This window comes from Numenius arquata, chromosome 7, assembly GCF_964106895.1.
Source record: "Numenius arquata chromosome 7, bNumArq3.hap1.1, whole genome shotgun sequence".
NCBI classification, from domain to species: domain Eukaryota; kingdom Metazoa; phylum Chordata; class Aves; order Charadriiformes; family Scolopacidae; genus Numenius; species Numenius arquata.
The window spans coordinates 34668069-34687971 of record NC_133582.1 but is presented as its reverse complement, the minus strand read 5'-3'; the positions used below and the strand labels follow the sequence as shown (position 1 = coordinate 34687971).

The 19903-nt window shown below is 38.9% G+C and overlaps 1 protein-coding gene across 4 annotated transcripts in view; it reads left to right on the top strand.

The window, feature by feature from the left end:
- Positions 1-19903, top strand: part of LRRFIP2 (LRR binding FLII interacting protein 2) — a 58479-nt gene that overhangs the window by 2309 nt on the left and 36267 nt on the right. For all 4 annotated transcript variants that reach the window (XM_074150601.1, XM_074150600.1, XM_074150602.1 and 1 more), the window contains exons 2-4: positions 8369-8473; positions 13232-13318; positions 15869-15919. In XM_074150601.1, coding sequence (XP_074006702.1) covers positions 8384-8473; positions 13232-13318; positions 15869-15919 — 228 coding nt within the window. In that variant the 5' untranslated portion in view covers positions 8369-8383. The remainder of the gene's footprint in view (positions 1-8368; positions 8474-13231; positions 13319-15868; positions 15920-19903) is intronic.

Below are 19903 nucleotides of genomic sequence, written 5' to 3'. Positions count from 1 at the left end.
GTGTAAGTTTGTGTAATGGACGGTTTGTGTTTATGCATTATGTGTCCTTGAAAATAGTTTCTGTAAATAGTGCTGTCTGCTTGTGAAGCTTATAAAGTCCATATTTTTTTTGTATTTGGCATGCAGAGCTAGAGCTGCTCCAAGGGAGGACGTGAAGGGGCACCCCCCAAGGGCCAGGTGGGAGCATGTGTTTCTAAGCCAGTCACCGCAGCAGAGTGCTGGTCAGCAGGAGTGCTGCCAGCTGATTAAAGGAGCAGCAGGTGGGGAAAGCTCTAAGGGGGACCCTGGAGAATTTGTCCTGCTTGAGTCGCTTTTCTTCCTTGTGCTGTGACTGTAGCAGTAGTAGAAAAGAGTGTAGGAGTATGTTAAATTGGTAATGGAAAAATATCTTAAATAGTTGCAGCTTGCTACTGAATGTGGGTTGTTACCATGGGGCTCTCTATTTGTTTCATTAAAAAAATGGGGCCTCAATATAGTAGCAGTGTTTTGTTTTGTTTTGTTTTTTTTTAATGAGTAATGAATCATCCTTTTGCAAAATGACAGAAAGGATACTCATCTTGAAAAAGTTTACAGTGTAAAAATGATGGTTGTTCTATTTTAGGATAAATATTTATGGATGATTCTTGTGATATTTTTTTTTATTATGCATTCCTGTCATTTTTCATGGTGCTCATTATAGCACTGTCACTTCCTCATATTTTAAAATTACATTTGATTTCTTAGTTTTTTCCTGGATCTTCAACATTTATGGTAGCACTGATTCTAGAAAAGTCCGACTGTGTTACACCGCTTTACTGAAACCTATATATGCTTTACATTGTGCCCTGAGAGATCCTTTGGTGACGTACTAAGAACTTTGCCAATGCTTCTTGTCACTGATGATAATGTCCTATAATATAATAATATATATCCCCATAATATATGTAATGTTTTATTTTTGTGGAGTAATGGTATCTCCAAGTGCAGCTGTTAGCAACTGACTGGCAGAGAACTCGTACCTCATAAAATAAGTGCCACTGCTTGAAGTTCCGTCACTGCATGATGTTGTCTTGGAATTTTGGTAATTTGCGAAGACTGAGGAAGGTGCCCAAAGACAGTGTGGTGGATCTGGAGGTGCCTGGTAGTTCTGCAGCCCTGTAAGATACATTGGTACAGTTACTGTCTTGTGTTGCTTTAAGTTTACCAACACTAACCAGGCATGGTTATGCTTTATGGCTCCATTGGGCAACACTTTTGCAGATTGCATAATGGCTTTTTGATTGTCTTAACTAGTGACTTTCTGTTTATGTATAGCTTCAGAACACCAACAAACTGAGGGATTTCAACCCCCTCTCAAGAATTGTCATTCTATTCCTAAACACGGTGAACTCATAAGAAGCTGTATTTCTCAGATTTAAAAATGGCAAATAAATTGTGAATATGCTGCGTTAAAGGGGTAGATTGTGCAGTTGTCGGCTTTTTCTGGATTAACTGCCAGCTGTGCAAAGAGTCACTTTTTTTTTCCTGAAGTTGCCACGAACTTGTCTGCTCAGAGCAGAAACTTTGTGCCAGCAGTTTCTGAAGTGGGCCATGATTAGAGATGAACAGGTTTTTTGGTTTTTGTTTTTTTTTAAATGGAAACACTAATAATGAACTGGAATAACTTTCCCTCCATCATAGTGGTAAGTACTGTAATCTTTTGGCAGACCGTAATTATATGCTTTTCTCAGTCTTTGTTTTCTCCTTTTAATGTTAGGCTCTTTTACTCATATTAGCAGCTCTTTTTTGCGGTAGCTCTAGATGCAGTTAATCTTTTTCTGACCAGGGTTATTCTGAATGAAAATTCTAAATGAGCCCTTAAAACTCTTGCAATAAAACCTTGTTTATTTCCATCTCTTATTCCCCACACACTCCTCCGTTGGGTGACGGGTCACTCTGTGATCATGCAGCTCCTTTTCTTGCTGAGGTGCTTTTGGGCCCATGGACAGACATTCTGATTCCAAAGAGCGTACCCTTGTGTAGGGGCATTTTTCTGGGGATGACTCTTATGTTAGTCTTGCATAATTTTAACTTGTGTGAAGTCATGTATTTTTATTGTGTCCATTTATTTGTGTCTCCTTTAGAGTTTGCTTTGACAAAGCACTGAAGGTTAAGCAAATAAGATTGTGATTTCCAACGTGATTTTTTTTTTTGTTTTCTGCTCCTTAGCAAATATGAATACTACTTCTGCTGTTCTGCTGGCTTGTTCGTAGCTTTGTGTTGCTAGAGCTAGTTTCATGACAGTTCTTTAGAATTGCTGGGTTGGGTTTTCTACTGTTCTTCTGAGCACATTCATTTTTAGAACTTTGCTTTAATTGCAGGTATGGTAGCTTCTATACCTTCATTCATAAGCAGTATTCATTTGTTGAAGTAAAGAGCAAGCGTTCAAATAACTTGAAGTATATTTAAATTGTTTAATTTCAATTCTGTCATTTCATAGCACTCCTGCTTCTTAGATTTTTCTTTTTAGTTAGGTATTTGAAAAAGCTTTTGCTCTTTTTAGTATATTTCACAAGTATATTTTTTTGAGTATATTTAACATTTGTGGAACTGTCAGAAATCAAAATGAGTTACCACTGTTTGTGTTTTATCAGCAACCTGTGATTGGCTTGCTGGTGAGGAATGTTTGGGGTTTTTTTTCCTCCTGCTTCTTACATTCATTCTCCTTATTTATTAATGTACTTTTAACATCATTTGTCCAAGTAACCTTAATTCAGAGTCTTTCTTTTAGGTTTTTAGACAATTTGATTTCAAGAAATTCCAGCCTTCCTCTGTGTTCAAATGTCAGAGTTCCCTCTCCCACTGGCTGCATTGCCTTTTTGTTCTTATGAAATCAAAGAATTTAGCTGCTAATTTAAATTGAATCAACTTACAACTGAAATTGATCACGTAGAGTATTACTATGTGTTCTACAAGATCTTTGGGTTTTTTTGAGAAAATGCTTAGTGCTATGTCTTGTTTGTAAAGAGACAGATAAAATTCTGTGACAAACCTAGGTTATGTACTCTAATATTGTGAAATTACGTTCAGATGGTATTTTATACCAAACAGCTTCCCAGTAGTGTTTACGTATCGTATCGCATGTCTAAGACACTAATCTCCAGCAGTAGGGACGGTTAGCTCTCTTGCAGTATTCTGTAGAATCTCTTTTATGGTCCACTCAATTCAGATGTTTAAAGGTGTGTAGCAGATAAAAATAATAATTTTGCAAGTGGGCAACTGAAGCTGCAAGAAGCTTTGCCTGGATATTATGGACAAAAGGTGCAACTCCTTCCCAGGATTCAAAGAATTTACTTCTTTAAAGATATTAACTGCTATGTTTGTGGCTCTGGACTTGAAGTGCAGGGTCTGCTGGCTTATATTCCAGTATTAATTAGGGAACTGAGGCTGCTTCTAACAGCCAGTGGCTCTAGAGGAGGGCTGCTCTTTTCTGTTGTTGGATCAAATATAGAGAGTTTGTTTATATGCAGGTGAATTTTAGTTATCTTGTAGTCTGTCTTGAAAGAGAAAAAGAGCGTTTCAGTCTGTTTATTTATAGCCTGTTCACACTGCAGTATCTGAATGCCTTGCATGTATGGCATGCCAAATACACTGGCAGAGACCCAGGCAGCAGAACAGGTGGTGCCTTTGAAAGTGGTGAGTGATAGGGCCTTAATTTTTAGTGTAGCTTCTCTTTCACGTAAGACAGGTCATGATTTTTTCTAGGAAGTGAAAAAGAAACAGAGAACCTTTAATCAGAAGGTAATGGGAAGAAGAGTAGATAGCAAAGACCTGGGGAAGAGATAAAATTTATGTATGCCTGACATGAAGGCGAATGAGAGAGGGAACTTGAGGGATTTCCTCACAGGTCTCCTGGTTTGTTTGGGGACTTCAGACACTTCAGTTTTTTGGAATGAAATACAACAGGATGTCACTTCATTAGTTGTGTAATACAGCATATAACCCAGCCTACAGTATGAAATAAACATGTGATAGATGTGATCAGGTATTCTGAACTGTAAATGCAGCAGATAATAAGGTACTTACCTTTTATCAACTTCTGTATTTTAGGAAGGCCAGCGTAACAAACTGTTTTTTGTGTGGTTGTGTTTTGTTTTGGGGTTCCCTTCAGTTATTTTCTGTGAAAATTCTAATGTTACAGCATATATTGAATTCTTTATAACATACAGCAAAATAATTTTTTCCGTACTTAGCAAGATATAGAAGTGAAGCACCTAAGAAATATTTCTGCATGCATGCAAAATATTTGGCACCTTACCTTTTTCTGTGAAGTAACATCATGATACATTTAGTATTAGACTAATGAGTATTAGCAATAGAACTAGGTCTCTTTAGTACTGAACTGTAAAGTCGTGAAATACGCTGACATACATCAGCTTAATTAAAAGTTACATGAAATGGAAGAAATTGTGACAAGACCCTTGAAAGCGTATTAAAATATTGAGGTTTGGTTTGAAAGCTGGCAGCAAGAATAAATATAGAATCATATGGTCTTTTATTTTGGAAGGAACCACCCCTTGCCCAAAACATGGTCAGCTAGAGCAGGTTTTTCAGAGTCTTGTCCAGTCAAGTTTTGAATATCTTCAGGGCTGGACATTTCACAGCCTCTAAGCCAGCCACTACCCTCTTCTCTTCAGCTCTGGGATTCCCTATTTGCACGCTTCCTCTTGGAGATGTAGGTGCTTCAGATTTGAGCGTACCTATGCTGTTCCCTGCAGTGCCCTAATGCACCTGACAGTGTACCGCACAAGCTAACGTCCACACACCGAAGGTGTGGGTTATCCTCCCCTGCTGCACCTTGTACTGACCGCCTGCTAGTTGGAGTGCAGGACCTTGCATCCTCCAGGAGGGATGCTGGGCTGTCTGGCCTGGCCAGACATCATGATGCAGTCAGCAGGATGACTTCTGGAAATGTCAGACCAGGTTTTGACTGATGCTGTTTCCTTTCCGAGGTCTTTCCCGCTGCTACAGACTTTTTTTTTTTTATACTTCTTTTCAAGAGGACTCCTTTATTTCAAACGCTGCTTTCTAATTCCCTAGTTACTGTTTGACCTAACTGATAATGCTCTTGCTCTTCAACATGACCAGTTTTGGGCAAATATCCTGACAGGACAATTTTGTGTGTTTGATTCACAGACATGAAAATTCCTCTCTTCACATTTGTTATTACCCAGACCATTTTGCCAAGGGTGGGCCTTGCGAGCACTGCTCGCTATGTCCCCTGTGTCACTCAGCAACGGTGTTACAGTTTTCGTCTTTCTTTTGTTCCCAGTGTTCTTACAGTAGCCTTCTCTTTGTTCTTATCAGCCTTTGCTACTTTTGACTTCAGCTGAGCTTTGGCTTTCATAAACCCTCCTTGCAGGCAAAGGCAACATCTCTGTACACGTTCTAGGTAATCTGTCCCTACTTCCTTCTTCGGATTTGAGCTCGGTGAGGAGTTCTGTGCGCATCCTTCTGTGAGAAGCGTGGCAGATGGCTGGAAGGGATGCTGTGCTTGCTTTCCTCCACAGTGACTTTGGCACAATTATGCTACAGCGAGCCTGAGATGAAGGGCTTTTTGCTCATTTAAAGCATCAGCATCTAACTTTTTAAAATTCACTACTCTCTATATATTAGTACTTATTGTCAGTCTCAACATAGCTATGCTAAAAATAGCTATATAACCTATTACGTTCAATTCCCCAAATCAATCTGCTGGCTAAGAGAATCTCACTGAATTAACAAACCAAAGTTAGTTGTCTATTAAAAGTGATGTGTTGTTTAAAGGTTGTCCACAAATGCAGTTCAGGTCTATGGTAGGTACAGTTTTCACTTACGTGGTAAATATTTAATTAAGAAATACAACCTTTAATATACTTATTAAAAGAATTTCATTTCATGCTTAGTGACTTTTTTAGTAGGTAGGTTTGAGTTCTGTTGCTTACATGAACTGATCTACTGTAATAACATAATTTCTTGATTTTTCTTTTTTTTTTTTTCCTCTTCTTTTTGGCTAACATACAACCTTGTGAAAACCTTCTGTAGTACGGGAGTATTATTTTATGTTGATGCAGCTTCTACTTTGGGCTCTCTCTGCTTTTCTTATTTGAAGTCAGCCAATAAGAATTACTGAAAAAAGATGCAGATTTTTTTGAGACATTTCTTCTGAATAGGGGCATCAACCTGTAGGTTAAACCTTTGCCATGGGGATCTCCAAACTGCTTTCTGTTTTTATATATCTCAATCTGAGTACAAAACGTAAGTTTGCTTGCTTGTTAAGACTAAGACCAGACTCTTACTGAATGGATTAACAGTGGCAATATTTCTCCCAGGCCTTCTTAGAGTCTCACTTCACCCTGAGTTTGAGTTCTGCTCTCCTACTTTCAAGACCTAACTCAACATAAGAGTGTGGCTGGAATATTGTATTTCTTCCTGAAAGTATTCTGCTACCTAACACCATAATTAAGACAAAACAGGCAACAACAAAATCATGTTGTGGGGGAGTAACAAATAAATTAAACCATGAGCCACAACCAGATGGTAAAAACACTCCCTGGCAGGTGAGTCTTCAGTGTTGGTCCAAATGCCCGTATTTTGTCCAAACACTCTGCACTGCAAAACGAATGAGCAGCCTGTGGGGGAATGGATGGAAGCCAAAGGGTTACTAATGTCTACTTCTCCCCATCAGAAGTGTGTTGGTTACTGGATGATGGAACTGCATCTTCTCTGGCCCCTTCAGATACTGTGGGTTTATTCCTCTGCTACTCATCTGCAAACATTGCAAGCTCTCCTTTGAGGTTTTTTTACACAATGGAGTTGTTCTGCACCTGCGGTACTGAGCATGTTTAGCTTTGATCTCAGAATAGTGACTGGAAATGGATAAGATTATTGCATAATTGTTGTATCTGTCCTATGCAGAAGCTTTTAATAAGGGGGACATCTAGCTTCAAGTCTTTTCTCTCATCAGCAAATATTCTATTTCCCTCATCAAAGCACTTAGGGAATAGTAAAATACCTGCAGAATTTAAAGCAGAATGAAAGACTTCCTGCCTGCAAGGAAAAGAGAGAAGTACTGACATGAAGTTACAGAGTGAAGAAGTGTAGAAGTTAAAACAAAACAAACAAAAAGCTGTGATGCTGCTTAATATCTTTGAGTGCCAGAAATTACCACAATATATTTTGGCTTTGTGATTGCTGTATAAAAATAATAAAAACTGTGCTTGCACAAAAATAGCCCTGCTACATTCCGCCCTGCCAACCCCTTTGATTAAACTGTAAGGAATTCTTGAATGTTTGCTGGTTAGACCCAGTATGAAAGATAGTTCTTGCACCTGTTCAGGTTTCAAAAGGCTAGCCAAGAGTAGTTCCCTTCTAGACTCTTTCTATTTGCATGAAGAAAATTTTGTTCTAGATACTGTGTTTTCCCAAGCCCCATGTGGGACACTTACTTACCTTGCTTATATCAAATAGCTGGATTACTATCAAATTCTGATTTGACATTTGGAAGGACCTGGATGTCTAGAAGAAGGGTTTCTTTAGGATATTTGAAAGAACTAACTTAGATTATCTTTTTGAAGTAATGTTTTGTTGCCTGTGGCTGTGTATGCTATGTTTTGGTTGGGTGGTGATTTCTGTATTGTTGCAATTGACAAGTTTCTGGAAGAAGAGTAAGAGGGTATTTTATGTATTATTCTGGATGTATGATGGTAGTATGTTTCTCCCTTCATTTCCCAAATTAGGAATCTTGTTAAGCAAAAGAATGTTTGTTTGTCTAGAAATGTCTTTACTTCTACTATAGTAAAACTTCTACTTCAGTGATGACTACAGTTCTCATTCAATTGCAGCTGCTGCATTAAAATGAAAATAAGCCCCATGTACCTGCTTGGATGCTTTGAAAATTTTGTCTGCTGAATTTATCTCTTCTGCTTGGGAGAGAGCTGTAATGATCTTGTGAATGTAATTCTTGAAACTGTTGTTGCCTATAGGTTTTCTTCACTTTCAATAAAATTAAAAGGATACTTATTTCTAGGAGTTGTGAAAAGTGACGGCGGTACGTAATTGTCATTGAGCTAGAAGCAGGTGACAGTTAAGCATAACTTTGAAGCTACAGGTAGACTGACGGGTTCTGTTTAGTAGTAAAATGCTGTGTGTGCACCTCGTAGGATGCACTAGTGTTCTATAAAGCTGCCACAAGATTTTCTAATAAAATTTTCCCGGAAACGCAACTGCTGAATAGATTTGTGTCAATGACATGTAGGTTTCTTGAATATTATATAGCTAAAGAATTGGAAAATGTGTTACATTTTGGAGTTTGGATTGGTTTTAGTTCCGCATCTGAAAAGCTTTTTCCTATCTGTTTTGGCAAATACAGGACCGGCAAATAAAAATGGGAACTCCTGGATCAGGACGGAAGAGAACTCCAGTGAAAGACAGGTTTTCTGCAGAAGATGAAGCTCTGAGTAACATTGCCAGAGAGGTCTGTTAATTTCAAATTGTCTTAAATTCAGAAGTAGGGATGAAAGCAATCTCGTTATCCAGAAAAAGTGCATTAAAAAGTGTAATTAGGCAAAAATATGACAATACAAACTAAGAGTATTTTCGATCACAAAATCACATTTACTGAAATGTCGCAATGATATATTAATTGTATGATTAGTGTAACTTCACAGGATCACACTTAAGCTTAGAAGATATTTCTATGGATAGTTATATGGTTAGCTAAAGATAAATGAGAAATCCAGCTGCTGTCTCAGGCCTAAACCTAAAATTTCCCTATTTGTCCCATTGCAGTGTGTAAGATGGTAAGTTGTAGTGTATTAGTGTTGAATTTGTAATATATTATCTTCCAAATGTGGAAAGTCACATTTCTGTCAAAATAGTCCTGCTGTAGTGTACAGACTAGGCTGTTCTTAAGAGTCGCCACCTGAAAAATAGACAGCTGGAGGTAACCAGTCAAAAGTGCAATTAATAAGAAGTTGATACAAAGGTGAAATTTGTATACAAAGGGGAATTTTGTCCCACTGGATATAGGAAGAAGGCAGCTGGAATTTAGTCTTGCAGATGTCTGTTTGGACTCGAGTTTTTCTGGGAGGAAATGCTCTAACTTGGAAAGAAAAGCATTGGTACTGTTATGTATAAGTGGATACAGAAGCTTTGAGCTACACTGTCTACAAAGCTGCTCACCCTAGTTGACATAAATGAGTGCAAAATGCAGATTCTAATTAGCCATGTACTGTAAACTGTTGTCTGTGTGTGTATAGTATATATGTATATATACTGTATATGTTGTATGTAAGAAAAAATAGGTACGTGATAAACCTTTGAAAACTCAGCTTCTGTATGCATTTTAAAATGTAGCAATCATAGACTTTAGGCAAAGGAAATGCGCTGTCAGCAAAAAGCCACTTTCATTTAGTTGATAAGTTTCCAGAAAGCTGTGTTCATACCAAATCTCATGGAAGTTCTCATCCTACCGGATATGTTCTATGTGGAGCTCTGGGTCATATAGAGTCTCACTCATCAAGTTTCATCTCCCATTTTTGGGGGAAAGAGTTAATGAAGAAAGAGGAATCTGGCTTTAAATTTCTTTCAAGTATTCTGTGCATGGTTCCAGTACAGTAACATCACCTTGCGATTTAGCCTAGGAAAAAAAGGTCTAATAAGGTGCAATAAGTATTATCTTAGGTCTAATAAAGTGTAATAAGTATTATCTTACTTTAAAATTACTGTGAGGCTTTGTTCTCTTACATCTCAAACTTTTTAAATTAAAATAAAATTAAATGAGAATTTGAGCATGAGTGTAAATTATACAAAATGGAAGGTTCGCCCCGCCCTGCAACGCTAAACTAAAATAATGCTAGGTCTCATAGCTAGAGGTGTTATCTCACAGAGATAACCAAGTTGAATATATGTGTTCCAAGGATTAATGTATGTTTAACGTACATTAATCTGTCAACAATAAACTGGAAAACTACTTGCTAAAAAAGCTCATAAAACTTATGAATTATTCTAATATTAATTTAAGTCTGCTAAATGTAACTAAAATTATCTTGATCAGCATATCATTTAAGGATTAGCCATTTCATATTGTCTTTAACTGGTTTATGTCTATTAATAATTCTAAAAACCTATTTGAATTAAATTGTTCTAAATGTTCCTTCTGATTTTCTTACTAGAATTACTTTTTCCCTTTCTAATATTCTGGCATTTCAAGGGTCACCTTTTATGGCTTGTTAGGAAGAAGGGTATTCAACATATTTCAGAATAAAATGGTTTGTTACCTTTACATACATGTTTTCAAGGCTGTGTATAGCACCATTTCTTTTATGTTGCCATATCCAGGTTTTCCTCTAAGAGTCTTAATTTAAAATTGTTATCCAATTTTAAAATAGTGTGAAAAGTTGTGTCATCATGAATATTGCATTATCACAATATGTACTACTGTCAGGTTGTTAATCCCTTGGTCTGTGTAGGAGAGGCTGCCCTCAGATCCCATGTCGGACAGCAGCTGTTAACACTGAATTGGTAGCTGTAATTCACAGTATTAGCCAACTTACTGTAAGGAAAACTTATACGTTAAAGGAACAGAATGCATTTCTTAAGATACCACAGCAGAGGCCAGTTAACAAAACTAAGTACTGTCTTTACATTTGATTTTACTGTACCATATGTATGCCTTATCACTTGAGGCTTGCGGAAAGTTTGCAGTGCTGACACGGGACGTGCCAGTTCTTAGTGCGTGGATATATAGAGTAGATGTAGTTTGCCATTCGGAGGCTGTTGTCTCAGCAATACGGCTTGCTTATCTTTTTATTGTCAAGGAGCGTTGGTTCCTCAACTTCCTCTTCTGAAATTACCTTTTTAACAGATGTTACTTACAACAGTTGAGTACTGTAATCTAGAAGCCAGATGTCTTGTGAGGAAGATGTTCCTAAAAGATGTTCTAGGTATCAAGATGGTAAACGGAATATGCTGAAACAAAAGGCTGGCAGTCAGTATGATTTGCATGGAAAAGCTGCATAGAAGCGCTCTGGGATTCAGAGCAGTCACAAAATAGCACTAGGAATTATCAGTTTGTAATGCTAGCAAAGGCTTCTAGTGCAGTGTATGAAATTTTAGGGTTTTTTTCCCCAAAGCTCAGATTTCAGAAAGCACTACTCTTATTCTTTCTTACCATTCTAATTTGACAAAATTGAGATTTCCTTGTTGTATGGGACCTGTCAAAAAACTGTGATACCTTCCTTTTGGTACCAACAAACATCTGCTTTCTAGGAAATTTTGTGTAAAGAATTCTTTGGTACTGATCCAGTAAATTCATTTCTATATAATCTTTTTTTTTTCTGCACTGATTGAATCTGATGTGTCATCTTATGAAAATATTTAATGGAAGACAAGGGCACTATTGTAGGATCTGAGGGGCTTGGTCAAACTACTTCCTTCTTCTGAGATTTCTTTCATTTTCTCCATCTTTCCTCTGCATCAGAAAACTTTTCCTCTGGTTGTCTCCTTGCCTTCACTTCTTGTAGCTCTAGCACTGTTATGTAGGGAGTTCTTTCATATCTTTTACTTGCTGTGGGAGTTTGCTCTGAGACAAGCTCTTCTGCAATGCCTCTGCACTAAGTAAGGCACAAGGATGCTAAACATCAACATTGCAGTGAATTACTGCCTTATTCCAAGAACTTCTGAGTTACCAGATCTTTTTTTGGGACCTACTTTGTATTCTGTTGTGTGTTATCCTTCCTGGCATTGAATTCCCTGTGCTCACAGAAACTGAGGAAGAGTAGAGGTGATGTACATATCCAGGGACAGGGATCTGTGCATCCTTTTGTGGGAGCAATGCGTATTATTCAGTGTCTTAAGTAAGATTAGTTGCAGTTGATCAGTTTGGAAGTCTTACCTTAGTACAACAGAGAGGATTACCAGTTTATCCTGTTTGTTTCGAAAGCTGTGGGAACAGGTCTAAGTACATTGTCCAGGTGTTCCCTGCAAGGGGAGAAGGAACTCGAGTGTAAATGCACCCACCTCCCACCTACATTCAAATGGAGTGTTGGCAAGTGTCTTCTCATTGTAGTAAGGTTAATTTGAAGTCAGCTAATCTCTTATTTAAATAAAAATGCCTATCTCCTGAAAATATGAAGAGTTCCTTTAATACCACCTTCAAGTTCCTCCTCTAGCTGTTGTAACATATTCTGAAGCTGTTAGTTTTTTCAAATTGACAAAGAATGTAAGCCATCTGGTGAGGAGGACAGTTTCTTCTGCCTTTCTGAGTAACAGGTAGGGATTGTCTAGTGGGACTTCAGACTCCTGTCAAGATTAGGTTCTGATGCGGGAATTCTTTTTGTTTAACAAATAACTAAATAAAAACTGAAGTCCTATCTGTCAATAACCAGGTTTCACAAGTAGCGAGGGAAATCTAACAGCTTTTTGCCACTGAAAAAGGGCAGGTCTCACTACTGTTTGTCCTGCCCATCCCTTGTGCTGGCCACAAGATCCTTGTACAAGCCAATTCATCCCAATAACATAGCAGAAAATTCAGAAAACTACTTTGTTGTTGTTGTTAACTATCTGCTATGGCAGTTAGTTAAATTGGCTTACAACAGGTTCTCAGTGCGTGAGCTGTGTCTGAGGAAGGTGTTGGGAGTATAAGGCCTTGAATTTAAAGGTAGGGAAGTCCCTTTTTGGTGATGGTGAATGTATAATTCTTGAAGAACTGGAACCTTAAATTTCCTTCTTGTATTTTGTCTAATTGATTAGATTTTATGATTACTGTTTAAAATAACTTCCTTTTGAAATAATTCAAAATGATAGCGGAGCTATCATTTGACATGAACAGCAGTGGTTTAATATCTTTGGTTTGATTCTTTCTTTTTTGATTTTATGTCTTTCTGTGGCCAAAGATTCTGCAGCTGCATACATGCCTGTTTAAATACTTTGCATAGGCAAAGTCCTATTAAAGTCTGCAAGACGTGAATTTTTAGATTTAGTGATAGTAATATTTCTGAACTCAGGTTTTCTATCAACATGTGATTTCTTTTGACTAGTAATGATATCTGTAAAGACTTGGGTATGTATCCTTTCTGAAATTTCATTCTGAGAATTTGGATTTCTTTACTACTTAAGTATTGTGATGTTAGAATTTTTATGTGTTTTTGAGAAGAGATGATTAAATTGGGTACTTAAAAACACATTTCTTTGTATAATGGCTTAACTTTTGGTATTTTCGATTTGCTTGTAGGCAGAAGCCAGGCTTGCAGCCAAACGGGCAGCTCGAGCAGAAGCAAGAGAGATACGTATGAGAGAGCTGGAGCGACAGCAAAAAGAGGTAGTGTAAATCATCGGGAATTATTGCAGACCTTTACTAAAATTCTTAATGTATTATATTTCTTTACTTGCATCAGATTTTGTCTTTTGGTGTAATTCACCTGCATGCTAGTATTTTCAGCATCAGGCAACTGTTAGCTTCTCTCTCTTCCTATACAGTCCTCTTTCCCCTTGGGTTATGTATCTAAAAGGATAAATTGCATTCTATTTACTGGCGGATACCAACTCACAAAATATTAATCTGAACATTCATTTTTAACTTAATATTTTATGTCATATTGTGGAAAAAAAATCTTCTATACAAAATAGGCTATTAACACTCGTTCTTTCAAATGAAAAATAAAACACATTTAATGTGATTTTTAAATTCTAGCTTTGCAGGCAAAATCAGATGCTTGAATTATTGGAAGTGGGCAACATGGGTTTACCAAGGGTAAATCATGCTTGACCAATCTGATAGCTTTCTATGATGCCATAACTGGTTGGCTGGATGAGGGGAGGGCAGCAGATGTCATCTACTTTGACTTCAGCAAGGCTTTTGACACTGTCTCCCATAACATCCTCATTGGAAAACTAAGGAAGTGTGGGCTGGATGAGGGGACAGTGAGGTGGATTGAGAACTGGCTATGTGACAGGACCCAAAGGGTAATGGTTAATGGAACAGGTTCAAGCTGGAGGCCTGTAACCAGTGGTGTCCCCCAGGGGTCAATACTTAGTCCAGTCCTGTTCAACATACTCATCAGTGACCTGGACGAGGGGACAGAGTGTATCCTCAGCAAGTTTGCTGATGATACCAAGTTGGGTGGGGTGGCTGACACCCCAGAGGGCCGTGCTGCCATCCAGCGAGACCTGGACAGGCTGGAGAGCTGGGCAAGGAAGAACCTCATGAGGTTCAACAAGGAGAAGTGTAAGGTGCTACACCTGGGCAAGAAGAATGTCAGGCACCAATACAGGTTAGGCGTGGACCTGCTGGAGCCAAGCTACGAAGAGAAAGATCTGGGAGTCCTGGTAGACAGCAAAATGACAATGAGCAAGCAATGTGCTCTTGTGGCCAGGAAGGCCAAGGAATCCTGGGCTGCATAGGGAAGAGTGTGGCTAGTAGGTGGAGGGAAGTCATTCTCCCCCTCTACTCTGCACTGGTGAGGCCACAACTGGAGTATTGCATCCAGTTCTGGGCTCCCCAATTCAAGAGGGATAGGGAACTACTGGAAAGAGTCCAGCGAAGGGCAACAAAGATGATTAAGGGATTGGAGCATCTCCCTTATGAGGAAAGGCTGAGAGAGCTGGGACTCTTTAGCCTGGAGAAGAGAAGGCTGAGGGGAGACCTTATTAACGCCTATAAGTATCTGAAGGGTGGGTTGAAGGAGGAGGGAGCCAGACTCTTTTCAGTGGTTTCCAGTGACAGGATAAGGGGCAACGGGCACAAGTTGGAACATAGGAGGTTCCACTCGAATATGAGGAAGAATTTCTTCACGGTGAGGGTGACAGAGCCCTGGAACAGGCTGCCCAGGGAGGTTGTGGAGTCCCCTTCTTTGGAGATTTTCAAGACCCGCCTGGATGCAGTCCTGAGTAGCATTCTCTAAGCAATCCTGCTTCAGCAGGGGAGTTGGACTAGATGATCTATATGGTCCCTTCCAACTCTAAAAAAATTCAGTGAATTCAGTGAATGTTTTACTTTTAACAGATGCAGTAAATTCAATCCTAGCAATCAAAATTGGACAAAGATGAGTCTAAATGTTTAGCTATTTAAAGGACTGAGGCTTTCTTATTACTACTTTACTTGATTTTAAAGAGAGAACGTAATGACAATGTCCATAACTCAGACTTGCATAAATAATTTTGCATAAAGAGGAACAGTTTTCAACTTCTAATATAAAGTTTAATATGGTCTGGATTTGAATTATAAATAAAGAGAATTATTTTAATCTATTTTTAATGTATTTATAATTTAATTAGTAATTGGATAACTTGGATATGTGACTTTGGTTATGCAGTTTTCAGTCAGTTTCTTCCCATGTGGATTATAACAAAAGTGTTCACAATAAATACCTATTGTCAGGATCTTTATTTTTAAAAAATTAATAGAATTTGGATAATATTTACACATATGGCTGTGTGTTGCTCCATCTATTTCTCCTAAAAAAAATTAGTTTGCATTTCTTGAGCAAAAAACCCTAGGAACTAGATTTTCAACAGTCTAATTATTTCATGGCTATTGCATTTGATTCTGGTTTTGAGATAGCATGCAAAAGATTGCAAATTTATTATTTATCATGATTATATTCAAATCCATATAAATGCTGATATTTCGGTTTGGGTGTGCTTGCTGTTGTAACAAGTATGATGTATAAAATGTGGTTTTGCCTCAATTTTATATCGTTCTCATTATTCCATACTCTCAGTTTTCTAACTGCTGTAGGTATCTGATACTATGCTGAAGTTTACATGGCAATTAACTTAAATTTTTTTCCAAATTTTTGATTTAGGAATTCAGTTTTGTGTGGTGACTAATCCATATTGTCAATGGTTTGTTTGTTTTTACATTCTGTAGTTTTCTCAGCGTTCATATGATAGAAAATGGGCTCATATACAGAAATGGATGGTAGGCTAAAGCAACCTGTTGTGCATGCCACTCAGAACTAACAGAGGATTTGGAGAAAGTAATTTACTAATGGTTTGCTGTGTGTAATTTCAAAGTGTTTTACTACTGAAAGCAATCACATATAAACTATATATGGATGTGGCTATGCAGGGTACTTCATGGCAGCAAAAGGCAGACTATGAAATGAGATGCTTTTCTTAAAATTAAATGTTTATTGCTTCCACCATATGCAGACTTAAAGTCATGAATCTATTTCAAATGAAATTACATTAGATTCAATCTAGGTAAACATCTTTTCAAATGTTTTTATTTCAGTTAATTTCTGGGGATTGGGTTTTTTACTTTTTTTTTCTCTAGCACTTGTATTTATTTGTTTCCTCAGTAATGTGGCAAATGCTCGTCTTTTCAATGATGATTAAGTCACTTCTATGACTTAAAAAAAACAAACAAAAACCAATTAATTGTAAAAGATTTAGAAAAAACCAAAACACCATCCAACCCCCCCAAAAAACCCATGCATCACTTGCGTCCTTTTACCCCCTACCCCTTGCTTTCAATTGATAATGATAAAATATTTGACTGTTCATTTATTTAGATTAAATGCACTAAGTAGGAAGGAGTAGAGAGTTGAGTTACAATCTGAGAAATATGCTGTTCAGTTTGTACTAATTTAGTGCAATGTTTCTTCAGAGGGTTCCTTTCACAAACTTCACATGCCTCTTAAAAAGGCACATGGGAGATATGAGTCTCTTTTTATATTTTTAGGGAGGTGTTCACTGTGTGAATGTTTTGAGTCAAGAAGATCCAAGTAATACATGCAGAGACTAACCAGAATTTCAAATAGTTAAAACTACTGTGACAGTTCATTGCCGCTTCTATTGAGAAATCCTAAAACTGTCATTAGAATTTTACTTGCAAAAGTTGTATGGACTTTATATTGTCTCTTTACCTAGCTGATGCTTGTGTGTAATTAGTTCTCATGTCACTTACCAGAAACCTATGTTGTTCTTCATATCTCTTGGTGGAATTAATGTTTGAATGCTTTTTTTGCTGTAGAGCAGGGGTTTCCAAACTGTGGAACACAGATTGCATTTGTGAGCAATCTCACCTTGAAATTAATGCCACCCAATTGAATGCCACCTTTTTGTACTTAGAGGCCCATCTGCTGCAGGAGGTTTTTGAGCAGATGTGCGCTCCTTTCCTGGATCGGGAGAGCTAACCTCTGTCTTAGATAAAGCGCATATTTCAAACTTAAATTCTTACAAATCAAGATTGATAGGTGCCACCAGCACCTATCTGTTTGCAGTCTGTACTGGAGTACTTACTTTATCCTTTGACCTGAATATGATGAACGCTTCACACTGGCTTCCTATTTTCTGGTTGTATGCCAGGAAGAGACTTGTTACTGTCAGTAAATGACCTACAGAAATGTACAGAAAATTGAATCAGAAGCTGAAGTTTTAGGAGCATATTATTAGCATATTATTTATACCAGCAATTAATGCGTGCAAGCTGCAAATGTTATTAACAGATATTTGTCTAGTTAACCACGAGCACAAAGTATATTTAAAATTGGCAGTGATCTGACTATAATGTGTTGTATGACTATATTGCATAAATGCTCATTTTAAACCTCAAAGTAGATGCTATAGATAGGAAGATGTAGTGAAGCTATGCAGGGGGAAAATTAGAAGGGACAAAGCTCAAGCAGAACTCAACTTGGCCACTGTGGTTAAAGATGGTAAGAAGAGGTTCTATCAGTATATCAGTAGAAAAAGGAAGACTAGGGGAAATGTAGGCCCACTGATGAATGAGGTGGGTGCCCTAGTGGTGGAAGACACAAAGAAGGTGGGGTTACTGGATGCCTTCTCTGCTTCAGTCTTCACTGCTAAAGCTGTCCCTCATGACTTCCAGACCCTGGAGTCAAGGGGGAAGGTCTGGAGAGAGGAAGATTTTTCCTCAGTAGAGGAGGACCAGGTTAGAGACTACTTGGCCAAATTGGACATCCATAAGTCCATGGGCCCTGATGGGATGCACTCGCGAGTGCTGAGGGAGCTGGCAGATGTTATTGCTGGGTCACTCTCCATCATCTTTGAAAGGTCATGGAGAACAGGAGATGTGCCTGAGGACTGGAGGAAGGCCAATATCACTCCAGTCTTCAAAAAGGGCAAGAAGGAGGACCCAAGGAACTACAGGCTGGTTAGTCTCACCTCTGTCCCTGGGAAGGTAACGGAGAGACCCGTTCTGGATGTCATCTCCAAACATGTTGAAGAACAGGAAGTTATTGGGAGCAGTCAACATGGATTTACCAAGGTTAAATCATGCTTGACCAATCTGATAGCCTCCTATGATGTTATAACTGGTTGGCTGGATGAGGGGAGAGCAGCAGATGTCATCTACCTTGACTTCAGCAATGCTTTTGACACTGGCTCCCATAACACCCTCACTAGGAAACTGAGGAAGTGTGGGCTGGACAGTGAGGTAGGTGGATTGAGAGCTGGCTGTGTGACAGAACTCTAAGGGTTGCGATTAATGGAGCAGGGACAAGTTGGAGGCCTACAGGCCCCCAGGGGTCAATACTCGGTCCAATCTTGTTCAACATATTCATCAGTGACCTGTATGAGGGGACAGAGTGTATCCTCAGCAAGTTTGCTGATGATACCGAACTGGGAGGGCTGACCTACACTCCAGAGGGCTGTGTTGTCATCCAGCATGACCTGGACAGGCTGGAGAGCTGGGCAAGGAAGAACCTACTGAGGTTCAACAAGGGCAAGTGTAGGGTCCTGCACCTGGGGAGGAAGAACCCCAGGCACCAATATAGGTTAGGGGTGGACCTGCTGGAAAGCAGTTCTGAGGAGAAGGATCTGGGGGTCCTGGTGGATAGTAAACTATCCATGAGCCAGCAATGTGCCCTTGTGGCCAAGAGGGCCAATGGAGTCCTGGGCTGCGTAGGGAAGAGTGTGGCCAGTAGGTTGAGGGAGGTCATTCTCCCCCTCTGCTCTGCACTGGTGAGGCCACAACTGGAATACTGCGTCCAGTTCTGGGCTCCACAGTTCAAGAGAGACAGGGAACTACTGGAGAGAGTCCAGCGAAGGGCAACAAAGATGATGGAGGGATTGGAGCATCTCCCTGATGAGGAAAGGCTGAGAGAGCTGGGGCTCTTTAGCCTGGAGAAGAGAAGGCTGAGGGGAGACCTTATTAATGCTTCCAAATATCTAAAGGGTGGGTTGAAGGAGGATGGAGCCGGACTCTTTTCAGTGGTTTCCAGTGACAGGACGAGGGGCAATGGGCACAAGCTGGAACATGGGAAGTTCCATTGAAATATGAGGAAGAATTTCTTGCTGGTGAGGGTGGCAGAGCCCTGGAAGAGGCTGCCCAGGGAGGGTGTGGAGTCCCCTTCTCTGGAGATCTTCAAGCCCCGCCTGAATGCCGTCCTGAGTGATGTGCTCTGGGTAGCCCTGCTTTAGCAGGGGAGTTGGACTGGATGGTCTCTAGAGGTCCCTTCCAACTCTGACAATTCCATGATGACTAAAATGTCATTATGAAATTAACCTCTTTCCCCACCCCACTCCCCCTTTGGGAAATTACTTTCTTGAAGAGTATTAACTAGACCTCTTGAATAGTCACAAAATTAATATTAAACAAGTTGATATATCCAGTGATACTGTAGACCATAAGCACTATGAAAGCCAGCTTTAGACTTTAGATACCCATCTATGATTTGGAGGCTGAGCTTTTAACTCTAAAGATAACTGGCATACAATCTTTAGAGTAGTTTGACACTGAAAACTGTAGAAATTGCGTCATTTAAGGAAGGATTCCTAGTTTTAGAACCCTGTTGTAGCCTTTAAATGGGATAGTTGAAAATTAAGCTTATTCTTAACATGCTTACCTACTGTAACAAAGAAATTTGAGAAGCTTCTGGCACATGAAGCATTTTAATGTTTAATTTTAACTTATTTATATTGTTGTCCTGCTGCTTCT